Source organism: Epinephelus moara, chromosome 7 (assembly GCF_006386435.1).
Source record: "Epinephelus moara isolate mb chromosome 7, YSFRI_EMoa_1.0, whole genome shotgun sequence".
NCBI lineage: Eukaryota > Metazoa > Chordata > Actinopteri > Perciformes > Serranidae > Epinephelus > Epinephelus moara.
This window is the reverse complement of record NC_065512.1, coordinates 25,246,311-25,259,094: the sequence shown is the minus strand read 5'-3', so window position 1 is coordinate 25,259,094 and position 12,784 is coordinate 25,246,311. Positions and strand designations below refer to the sequence as shown.

Below are 12,784 nucleotides of genomic sequence, written 5' to 3'. Positions count from 1 at the left end.
GTACAACAACAACAGTAGACACAGTGGAACAGTCCAGATTCTAGAATAAACGGTACCGTATGGAAATGATGCGGCCGGTTGGAGCTCAAATTGAATGGGAGACGAAGTCCAGTGTTCACTTAGCTGGGCGTAACTTAGCTGGGCGATGTCCGTCGATAGCTGCCTCCGTAAGAAGAGAACAGAAGGAAGGCAGGAAGGTATCACTGTCCGAGGGCTGCCGTAGAATGGCAACGAGGATGTCAGCCGACCAACACTCGCTACCCGGTCCCTGGTTGTGGCGATTTGCGATGCTGGCCAGCTAGGAATTAACTAGCAGCCAGTACAGTACAGCCCTCGCTCGTTTAGCTAACATTTAGCCGTGTTACTTACTGATCCATTAGAAAGAAAGCTAGCTGGACATCGGTTTTGAAGCCTCTTTGGTCACGGAGCTCCCTCCATCTCTTGAACGCCTGACTGAGGTTTACTCTTCTTTTTCCTCTGCTTTTATCACTCTCCTTTTTGCTCTTTGCCTCCTCAGACAGAGGAGCTCATTTTCACTAGGCCGTTTTTCACTTGTCTCCAAACTCTGTCTGTCTGGGATTGTGCTCGTGACTCAACTATCTCATGCCTAACTCCTCATAAGGACTCGCTCCCTGATTGGCTGACCGACCAGTTTCGCAATACATGGCGCGTTTCCTGCCTTAAAGCAGATTTTTTCCGTGACATTTCGGCATCGGTGGCAGAAGCTTATTACAAAGATTGCAAAGCCACTAAGTAACCTATGTAAATGCTGATAATCTGATTTTACTGTGCAACCCACATTATTTTCATAATGATATATTTAGGAAAATATGCTATCTGTTGCCTCTTCAATGTTACATAGGTTAGACGCAGCACTGGAGGAGTTTGTCTCTGAGCCACTCTCCCCAGAGTCAGTTTACTGTCTACCCTTTAGCACCAGCTAACACAGTAGCAGTGGCTAACATCTGACATCGAGCTGTTTAATGGTCCCAACAAACACACCAACACCAAAACAACTCGACTCTGCCATTAAAAGGTCACACAATACACCGCATCTACAATTAAATACGATTTTACCTGTTATAAATAATAAAAAAACAAATATAAAAGTCATGTTCACATGCGGGAGGAACGGTGGCGAGCACTCCAAGCATTGAGTGAACACTGACATCCAAATGAGTACTTGGGGACTCATGCCCATACCTAGATCATCCATCTTTTAACAAAATATTTCACCAAGCTGACTTCACACCTGAAAGGCAAACCTTTCCACTTATTTGTTGCCATGTAGTGTTAGACCTGTGATTTTCTCTGTACTGCTCCATATGCATATTCCAGATGTTCTTAACCATCTGTAATGAGATGCATTTCCTTGCGTTGAACACTGGGGGCTTACTCCATATACTATATGGAAATATGGACACAAAACTGTGTGGGAATGAGGCATGAGTATTACATACTGTAATGATACATGCAAGACCACTAAAGAAGATGGAAATGCTGCAGGTCCAAAATACTTTGAATTCAAGTAGGAAGCAAATTTATGTTCCTTACAAATTGGTCCAGTTCAGAATCGCCTCCTAATTACTGACTTTATTTCCGCCACCTTTTTTCTGCTTAACCTCACGGCTAACATTAAAGTTTTATTGATTAAAGTGGGTTTTAACCTCAGCGCTTTGCTTGTCAATGTGTTATTGATCACTCTGAGGTGGGCTGCTCCCTGCTGTCCACATCGCTGGGTAGGTGAGCCAGTCGTGACCAACTTGCTGGAATGACCCTCTTAGTTCAGTGAACTTGAAAATACACAGATATACGAGAGAGGCCACAGACAGAAAATATTCAATAATAAACTAACCTGTCTGTCTTTTTATCTACCTCTGCTTCTTTTTCCTCGCTGCCACATTCATGTCAGGCATATTGTGCATTCAACTTTTAAGCTTAAGACATGATTGACAGACTCTGCTTACCTCTGTGTTCCAGGTGACATAGTGTGGTACCGGAATGAATCAGATAGTAAATCTTGTGCTTTTCTTATGGCATAAAGGAAGCTTTAGTTATGGCAAAAATTGACAAGAGTGCTGTTGTTCTAGTTCAAATGGAGTGTTGTGTTTTTTGCAGTGACCCTTTTTCAAGGCCCCATTAGTGATTTTCACTCTTCACATATGCAATACATTCAAGAACATTTCTATCTTGCGCCTTTTGACATTTGCCATGGGTTAAGAGACAGTCCAGCAGATGGCAGTAATGCAACACTTATTAGAGACATTGCCATAAAACTCCACAGAAGAAGATAGAACAAGAAGATGGAGTTAGGCCTGATGCACGCGTATGTCTCTTAATATTTTCAGGAGCATCGCGGGCGAGGAGCTGTTTGTGTCTGGTGCAGTTCTCAAAGGAACTCTGAGCAATGAAGGGACAGAAACTCTGATACAGCGTAGTTGACTCTGTTGCTTGGCATGATATTTCACGAGATGTGATTGGTTGTTACATATGCACCTTTTTGTGAGCCTTCACGCTGTGGACCCCTAGTGGACATTAAATGAACTGCATCACAATATGAGACTTTGAACGTATTGTCATTGTTATCACTGCTGATGGAATGTTGAGGCAGACACCAGTCATTTCTGCTGGACTGTTGTGTTTTTCCAGTTTCAAAATATCCTAGTGTTATGATTATTTAATTTCTAGCATTGCAGCACTATTGTGTTGGGTCTGTGACTGTCAGTCATTGTTTGGAGAATATTTCTTCTACCTTTGTCTTTCTGTCATTTTCTCCTCTGCTTAAGAACCTCTTAAAAGTCCTCCTCCCGACTCCCAACAGTTTTTCCCCTTTAGAGCTCTCTTAAGGGCTAAGTTACTTTGTGAATAACTTTTATCTTTACCGGGATCTACTCTTAACTTTAAGGATCTTGTATTAACTTAGAAAACTTCAGAATTCTAAGACTTTTCTGAGACTTTCGTCACTAGGAACAACTCTTTGTGCTAGGAGGCTTTGTGAATACAGCCCCTGGTGTAACTGCTAAACTGTTAAACTGATAAAATACGTCATCAGCAGTCTTGTGATTGGTTTGCTTGCTCCACGTGAAACTGCCTTTGTCAGATGGACACAACCCTTTTCGTGCTCGTCCCTGCAATGGTACTGCATTCATTCACAAAACAGCCATACATGGCATTTACCTAAAATGTTACTAGGTTGTGATGTGGGAAATTGGTGGTACTGTACAGATTTACCTGAACATTGATTGCTGCTTCCATTTAAACATGACCCTTTTGAGTTAATGTTTTTTTTAACATTTCTGGGATAAACTGCATGTCTGAAAGGAGCCCCAGTCAAATTCACTCCTTTTAAAAAAGTCCTTTAAGAAATCATTTAATTGAACCCCACTGAAAACCTGGATTATGTATTTAACAAATTAAATATCCATTTAATCAATTTCAAACTGTGGGCAAAGTATCTGCTCTGAATGGTTTAGCAAAGCAGCTGTATAATTAACATCACTTATGTCTTCTCCTACAGTACCACAGTACCCAAGGAGCTGCTGCTGAAGGCCAAGCAGGACGGCTTCTCAGACCGGCAGCTTGGTCAGATACTGGGCTCCAATGAGAGAGGAGCCAGAGAGCTGAGGCACAGTCACGGCATCAGACCATGGGTCAAACAGGTGAGCCTTACTGAGCTCCTTCTTGGAGCTTCCAGCGTAGGTCAGATAGACTGAGATACCTGACTCTGCCTAATCAATACATTCACTTACACAGTCTAGTTTCCTTCAGCAACAAGTGTAAATGTAAAAGAGTATGAAAATATGTAGGGGGGCGTAAAGGTTAAAGCCATCATCGACTGCTTTCCATTTTATACAGTATTGACATGTTTTGTTCAGAGTGTATTTCCTGATTCGTGCTTCACAAGAAGTAGTTTAAAGTTCAGTTCACACAGATAATAAACAAATAATAAAATAAACCAGTCCACATTCATAGTTCACAATTTGAAGTGTGAACTCTTAATACTGTGTTAATACAGATGTGGCTGATGTTCTGACTTTGCAGTACTGATAGCTGCATGTCTGCCTGTGTTGTGTAAGCATTCTGGGTGCCATAAAACTGGCATTGCTAACTGCTACGAAGGCAAACATCGGTCATGTTCAAGTTCATAAGTTGCAAACTGATGCATTCAGTTTACCATTCACCAAAAAAATGAGCATGTTCAATGAAGGCGCTCTTTTAGTGTGTTATTCATACACAACACTGTTTGTGAGTCAAAACATGCAGAACTCAAAGTAATACAAACGGCAATCAGCACTGTCACTCTGTAGAATTAACACTATTTTTAGATAATTTACTCCAATGATAACATTTGCATGATTTTATCTCTTTATTTTTATCCAAAATTCATTGACCTTATCCTCAGGAACTATTTTGAAACAGTTTTTTGACTACTTGGTAAGAAGGAGTTTTTGGTCTTTTTGTTGAATGTGTTTATCCTTTAATTAAAAGTAGTAACACAGCAATGAAATACATTCATTGCAAGTAAACATTTATTAAAGTGAATAGAAATTAGAAAAGAATTAGACACAGTAATAAAAGTATCAAATGTAAATGTACCTTGATGTAGAATTTCTCCTTTCAGAGAGTTAAACTACGGTATCAGTGCACTAACCAATAAATGTGACTGGGGTCTGTGTGCGTTTTGAATGTGATAGTAATATTCATGATAAAACTGTTAAGTAATGTTATTTTGTAGTTTTTTGTAGTATTTGTTTTTACATCACACCCATGTTAACCTCTGTTTTCCTTTATTCCTCCCCTTAGATTGACACCTTGGCAGCAGAGTATCCAGCAATGACCAACTACCTGTATTGTACCTATCATGGGCAGGTGTGTGGTCTCTGCTAACTGAGAAAATAAAAAAATATTGTAGTGTTGTAGCACCAGTAAGATGTATGTAGTCAATCCAGTCACTGGCTAATAGCAAATGCAATTAGAATAACAATAACATTTTAAATTGTTATGAACAAAACATTTTAAAGGTTCTGTATGTAACTTTTTTACATGTATTAATCGTGTTTTTAGTGCCAATTGGTGAACTGGTTGTAAAGTAACTTAAAAACTCAGACTTTCCCTGACTTTCTTGGTTGCATGTAACAGCCTGTGGCCTGACTTCTATGTAATGGACTCTGACTTAATTTAATAGGAAAATTCAAAGGATGTGATGTTATGCATGTTCCAGAGTTTCTTGCCTCTTCAGCTCCACAACACAGTGTGCTACAGTAGCTAACATTTGCAAAGAAATGGAGTCCGCTAATGTCAACTACCACAACACAGAGTCCACACTTGGGATTGGCATTACTTGAGTTCAGTGGAGTTCTCAGCCTGAGTTTAGCCAGAACACGACCCCGAGCACTAGGGTTCTAATCCAGGACTGCCCTTTTGACCACAACAAGGTCTGCCAGATCAATAAACTTTCTGTTGCTGCTGTTACACAGGATAGACCCAGTGTTATCTGGCCACCAGCTTGCTGTGAACCCCAGGGCTGGGGTTAGCGCTGGCTGAATTAGAGTTATTACAGTGGCTAAGTTCTGAGCTACTGACTGATCTCCTCCCATGGAGGTAGTGTGATGTTTGCAAATTACGCAAATTTATCAGCTATTGTTACAAAGCAACCAATGCCAGACCCATGCAGTGTAGCTCAGTTACAGCTATCTGGCTAACTTTACCTTTCTTGCTTGCTAATATAATCGCTAGCAAAATACTATTAGAGTAGATATGTCAGTTGGCTAGCTTGCCAACTTACTTCACCAGCTAACATTATGCATGATACTAACTTGTGTATTATGACAGTCATTGATTTAGCCAATAATAAATGATGTAACGGTACAAAGTACTTTCTACCATCCAAAAGCAATGCTGGGGCAGTGAAGGTTATCCAGCTAGCTATTACTTAGCTAATCACTCTACATAGACCTGCTGTTGGTTGCTTCATAACGTTAGTTGAGGCAATGATTCAAATAATTTACAGAAAGATGACGCATACTAATGTTCTTCTCAGTATTGATTGTAATTTTTTTTGCTGCAGTTCACTGAGTGGTCTCAGAGAGAGGTGTCATTGCTAACAAGGGTTTTCTGAAAGTTACATACAGAGCCTTTAAATGAGAGCACTAGTAGTAATTGTAAGCAGTGTAATTGCCGTGCTATAAGATTATTGATGTACATAAGAGTGTAACATCAACAATGCTTTTTATCCAATCCATCAGGAGCATGACCTGGACTTTGTAGACCAGGGAATTATGGTTCTTGGTTGCGGGCCCTACCACATTGGTAAGTTGTCTATTTGTTATAGTGATTTTGTAAACCCCTGTTCATGGTCAACATACATAGATTTATCAACTGTTTACTGTGTACCATCAGGGAGCAGTGTTGAGTTTGACTGGTGCGCGGTGTCCAGCATCAGAGCTTTGAGGCAGATGGGCAAGAAGACGGTGGTGGTGAACCACAACCCTGAGACGGTCAGCACCGACTTTGACGAGTGTGACCGCCTTTACTTTGAGGAGCTGACCCTAGAACGCATCCTGGATATCACCCAACAGGAGGTTAGGACACGCATGCAAACCCTTCCTTTTTATCAGGAAGAATTGTGCGTTGGTAGACAATAAAATTTTTAAATTTCCACTGAAAACCAAAAACACTAACTATATGGCCAAAATCTATTGGCTCAAAGATGGGGATTATCTAGGTAATGCAGAGGTCAATTTTTTTGGCTTCATGCACCACCGAGCAACTTCTATAGGCATGGCCAGGGCCTCGCCTCCAATGCTGTATCCAGTTCTCTTTATACATCCATGCCCTTCCAAGGTATATACTATCATATTGCCAAACTATACCTACCACTGGTGTCCCACTGATATTATCAATATTCTACAACCATTAACAGTGTCCTGGTCTGGCTTGCTGAGCCCATCCCAACATGCATTGGGAGAGAAGCAGGGCATTCTGGACAGGTCTGCCAATCTGTCAAACGTTTATATCAGTGCTAATAACTACTTGTATATTCATTAGTAGAATCTGATTCAAGTACTGCATTGCAGTCGATTTAAGACTTCCCCTAGGCAGAGTAGTATTGATCGGTTACACAATACAGTACATATATAATAAAAGAAATCAATCATTTCCAACCTGGTCAGAGGAAAGATTTGCCAGTAGAATTTAAACAAAAAAAAACAATTTTTGCCCAAACCTGGAAAATAGATGTATTGGTCTAAGACTGTCACGCAGCATGCACATAATTTCTCTAACTAAAGCTGATTCGTTTTGACGTGACTGTACTTAGAAAAGTAGAAATAAATCAGCAGTGTGACTGTGGCTTATTATCATGGAGTTTTTTTTCCCAAAACCTCTATGTTGATAAATGTTTTTATATATGAACACATATGTAAACTCAGAAAAAGGTTAAGCATGCAGCTTTTTCTGCTTCATCCTAAAGGATGGTCTTGGCTATTAAAAGCAGCCACACAAAATCTCTCTTTCTTTTTGTGTAGAAACTGGGGAAAACCCTGAATGAGTCCTAATTGGGACATTTATTATGCAGCTCTAAAGGCTCACCTAAGATTTAAGAGCTTAGGTTTCTGTAGTTACAGGTGTGTGGGGTTTTCTTGGGTTTTCAAGATTTGCTGACCACTTTGTAACTCTCTTAGCAGATGTGGTTGTGCTTGCTGAATAGCTTTCTAGGGAAATATATTTTTAGGTGGTCATTTTACATCACTGTGAGGCTTTTTTCGTCATTTTGTGACTGTTACGAGGAAGTTCTTCGAGGAAAAAAAAGTTTATTTTGATTTACAGAAACTGTAGGAAATCCATCTACATACTTCTCTAAAGATAATTATTGGGCAGTTGGTACCAAAGATTCTGAAATATAATATTTCTGCAGACTTATAGAAGCTGTAATACAGTATCACAATACACCGTTCTACCATCTAAAGTAATGATAATACGAGTGCAAGCAACAATTACCAATTGTGGTGATTATCCTTTGAGTTATATGCAACTTGACATTAGGCCACCATGGTATACACTCACCAGCCACTTTATTAGGTACACCTGTTCACAACTCCATGCATTTAGGCATGTAGACATGGTGAAGACAACCTACTGAAGTTCAAAGCGAGCACCAGAATGGGGAAGAAAACTGATTTAAGTGACTCTGAACGTTGCATGGTTGTTGGTGCCAGACAGGCTGGTCTGAGTAGTTCAGAAACTGCTGATCTACTGGGATTGGGGCGGCAGTAGCTCAGTCCATAGGGACTTGGATTGGGAACCGGAGGGTCGCCTGTTCAAGTCCCCGTCCGGACCAAAATATGGAGCATGGACTGGTAGCTGGAGAGGTGCCAGTTCACCTCCTGGGCACTGCCGAGGTGCCCCTGAGCAAGGCACCGAACCCCCCAACCGCTCGGAGCGCCTGTCATGGGCAGCCTGCTCTGACATCTCTCCACTTAGTGCATGTATAGGTCCAGTTTGTGCATGTGTGTGTTCGGACCTGTGTGTTCGGACCTGTGTGTAATTGACAAACAGAGTGAAAAATTGAATTTCCCCTCGGGGATTAATAGAGTATATAAAGTATAAGTATAAAGTATTTTCACACACAACCATCTCTAGGGTTTACAGAGGATGGTTTTCACACACAACCATCTCTAGGGTTTACAGAGGATGGTCCGAAGAAGAGAAAATATCCAGTGAGCGGCAGTTCTCTGGGTGAAAATGCCTTGTTGATGCCAGAGGTCAGAGGAGAATGGCCAGACTGGTTCAAGATGATAGAAAGGCAACAGTAACTCAAATAACCACTGGTTACAACCAAGGTCTGTAGAGGACCATCTCTGAACCAACAACATGCCGAACCTTGAAGCAGATGGGCTACAGCAGCAGAAGACCACACCAGGTGGCACTCCTGTCAGCTAACAGCAGAAGACCACACCAGGTGGCACTCCTGTCAGCTAACAACAGGAAACTGAGGCTTCAATTCACTCAGGCTCACCAAAACTGGACAATAGAAGATTGGAAAAAAGTTGCCTGGTCTGATGAGTCTCGATTTCTGCTGCCACATTCAGATGGTAGGGTCAGAATCTGGTGTAAACATGAAAGCATGGATCCATCCTGCCTTGTATCAACAGTTCAGGCTGGTGGTGGTGGTGTAATGGTGTGGGGGATATTTTCTTGGCACACTTTGGGCCCCTTAGTACCAACTGAGCATCATTTAAACACCACAGCCTACCTGAGTATTGTTGCTGACCGTGTCCATCCCCACAGTGTACCCATCTTCTGATGGCTACTTCCTGCAGGATAACTCACCATGTCACAAAGCTCACATCATCTCAAACTGGTTTCTTGAACATGACAATGAGTTCACTGTACTCCAATGGCCTCCACAGTCACCAGATTGAGCACCTTTGGGATGTGGTGGAACGTGAGATTTGCATCATGGATGTGCAGCCGATAAATCTGCAGCAACTGTGTGATGCTATCATGTCAATATGGACCAAAACCTCTGAAGAATGTTTCCAGCACCTTGTTGAATCTATGCCACTAAGAAATAAGGCAGGTCTAAAGGCAAAAGGGGCCCAACCTGGTACTAGCAAGGTGTACCTAATAAAGTGGTTAGTGAGTGTATAGTCAACCTTTTTTTGTCCAGACTTGGTATGTCAAATCATATATATAATGGTGCAAAATTGCCGTATTGCCCAATGCACTTCTGTGGTAGCACAGAGCCCAGCTGACCCTTTATTGCAAAACATGCTCAAGGGCATAAATATCGCCTGCTTCCCTGATATTTTCTGTGTATGTGTTTGCTGATATCTCTGTGTTTATGTTGTGCTGTGTGTTTGGGCACTAACGTCCATTGACTTTCCCTTGCAGAGGAATTGTAATCCAGTTAAAGTCGCGATGGGATCAGAGTGTGATTAAGTGTTTGTTTGTTCAGGGTGATAGCATTACCATCAATCCCTCTCTCACAGCTACAGTCCCCGCTTGCTCTCCGTGTATGTGTCTATGTGTGTGTGATAAATACGGCATTAGAGCATGGAGATAAACCCTGGACAGGAGCAGGAGAGCAGGCCCATGAATAATGAAGAGATACAACCTGGCATTGCCATGGAAACAGCATCCCCCCTGGAACAGCTAGACAGGAAAAGGGGCTGCATGCTGTTATTAAAAGGAGCACACACACACTTGTTCACACACACTGTCCCTGGTGATAACTAAACTCATGGCACGACCGAGATCAACTGTTTTTGTTTGTCTCATATTTTCACTCTGTGATCAGTGGCCAGAATAATTGGAAGCGGCCACAGGTTTCAGACTGTTAATCTTGGCTGATAGGCCTGTGGCAGGAGGTCCAAGACTAGACAGAGTATCCCCGCTTCTCTTGTCCTTTTCTTCCCCTTCTACTTCTTATTCTTTTATTTTACCTGCTGTTCTATTCTCTCTTTATCTCACACATTCATCTTTTTCCGTTCTCTCCTCTCCAGGGTTGCTCTGGAAGCATTGTGTCAGTCGGAGGCCAGATCCCAAACAACCTGGCTGTCCCGTTGCACCTCAATGGGGTAAAGATTCTGGGAACAAGCCCCCTGCAGATCGACCGGGCTGAGGAACGCTCCATCTTCTCCAGTATACTCGATGACCTCAGGGTGGCCCAAGCCCCATGGAGGGCCCTCAGCTCCCTGGTGAGAGGAAACAGTTGTGATGATATGATATTTTGTGATAAGCGTTGTGACAGTACGCTAAGAAAATGTTTTCAAATTGTTCCTGTACAAGGCATATGAGTGTTGTGGAGTGGGACCTGAGCACCAAGGAGCAGTTTTGTGACCTCTAACTATCATAGTAGTACTCTTGCTATGACATAATGATCCAGTAAGCCAAGTTCAATTCATTTCCAAGCTGTCTCTTGGCAACAAACAGTAAAATGATGACTTCCCTGAGTAACAGCAACGTGCTTGATTTATGCTTGATGCATCTGCAAGAGTCACGAGTATCTGCATAGCCAAAGTGACGCCGCACCATCAGATATGCACCTTAGTGGGGATCCCGCGGGTCAGGTTTTTGCCTATCCATGCACATCTGACATTTTCTAACACGCAGAAGGAGATCTGGATGTGCTGATTCTTCTTTTAAAACCGTACTATAGATGTGAGTTTTTGTTACACGGACCCCTACAGCTTGGGAAAAAAGCGTTTTTTAGCAGAGCTCTGGGTGTTTGGAGAACGTTACTTCAGGGAAATGATGTTTGCTTTTATAAAACATTTCCATATGGGTATTTTTTTTCTAATTTAGATTTGTGTGCTTGTGGATCGACTTCAGAGGAGCTGTATGAAACATTCAGAGCATTAATACGACAGCAAACAACTATTTGCTGCGTTAAGATATAGTGGAGTAATGGCGTCATGAAGTGAGAATGAAGTCACAAGTTTTTTAGTTGTAATGAAAAGCTTCTCTGCTGCAGTTGCTGGTCTGACCAAGTGTGCATCGGCTTCTTGAAAGGGAAACTATGCCCATTTTCAAAATTCATACATATTATTCCTTTGGTCTAAGACAGTCCAAAAACACAAACAAACAACAACAAACTGAGCAACTGTCTCCCAAAATCCAAAAGCTAGAGTGCTAAAATGCAAATTTGGGATGTCACAGTATATAAAGTCTGGAGCTGCTCCATAGACAATTAATTGGGCAACATGTTCTAGATGACACTGAGAGCACCCAGGGGAATGTTCTGAGTATATGGGTACAGTTTTCTACTTCAGAACTGAGAACACTACAATAGCATAAAGCTTATTTGGGTATAAAAAAGAAAACTCAGCAAAATCAGGCTCCCATTCATTGTCTATGGAGCAGCTCCAGACTTTATACCGTATGACATCACAAGTCTGAGACTTACTTTTCTGGTCTCTGGCTTTGAGGGAGAGTAGATCATGTTCACAAAAATTGAAAAAATATATTGGAATTCTTAATTTAGGTGGTACTCCCCTTTTAATCTACTATGCAGTTTGTAAGCACGCTGGCCAGAAAAAGTGAACATAAAAGGCAACCTTAGATTCACTCTCGTGTGGTTATTCACCCTGCCTTATTTGCTTTTTTCAGCGCCGTGTCTCTTGGATGCCTGTGTGGCACCTGTTCACTTTGTTTTAATGAAACCTTAACCTCAGCTGTGGGGCCACACACCCATAAATGGCCTGAACAGAGAAAATCAGAAGAGAATAAAAACAAGAAATGCAGCCAGAGAAAAGAGTCTCTGCAGAAAAATACACCACTGCACACTTCTAGTGGGTCTTAAGTGATGATTGTGAGAGATTACTTCTGTATGAGCAGGGATGGGCAGTATTTCTTGTATTTAAAATACGTATTTCAATTACATTTGAGTATTTTGTCATTTGTATTTGATAAGGCCGATAAAAAGGAAATGTAATTTGTAACAAAATACTTTTGAGTGGAGTCATTTTGTATTTAAAATACTCAAAATACTTTCTCCACAAATCAAAAAACAAAAATAATAGGCTACACAATATTTTTTACTTTTAAATTATATATATATTTTTTTATCTATATGTTTTTTTAAACTTGGGCCATTCAATGTGTCCTTCAATGACCTGGTGGTCTGTTTTACTGGACTGTGCATAAGTATGTTTTGTGGTTGATGCTTGGGATGAGTATGCTACAAATTAATTGTCCCACGTGGGATCAATAAAGTTGTCTGAATCTAAATCTGAATCAAAAAATAATATTTTAGGGTAGCCTACAGCCCATTAATGTATGA

General features: G+C 41.2%; 1 protein-coding gene across 1 annotated transcript in view; it reads left to right on the top strand.

Moving 5' to 3' along the window:
* The window catches only part of cps1 (carbamoyl-phosphate synthase 1, mitochondrial), a 90,053-nt gene that overhangs the window by 37,000 nt on the left and 40,269 nt on the right, over nucleotides 1-12,784 (top strand). The window contains exons 22-26 of the mRNA XM_050048798.1: nucleotides 3,518-3,659; nucleotides 4,804-4,869; nucleotides 6,246-6,309; nucleotides 6,400-6,581; nucleotides 10,506-10,700. Of these exons, the coding sequence (XP_049904755.1) occupies nucleotides 3,518-3,659; nucleotides 4,804-4,869; nucleotides 6,246-6,309; nucleotides 6,400-6,581; nucleotides 10,506-10,700 (649 nt within the window). The remainder of the gene's footprint in view (nucleotides 1-3,517; nucleotides 3,660-4,803; nucleotides 4,870-6,245; nucleotides 6,310-6,399; nucleotides 6,582-10,505; nucleotides 10,701-12,784) is intronic.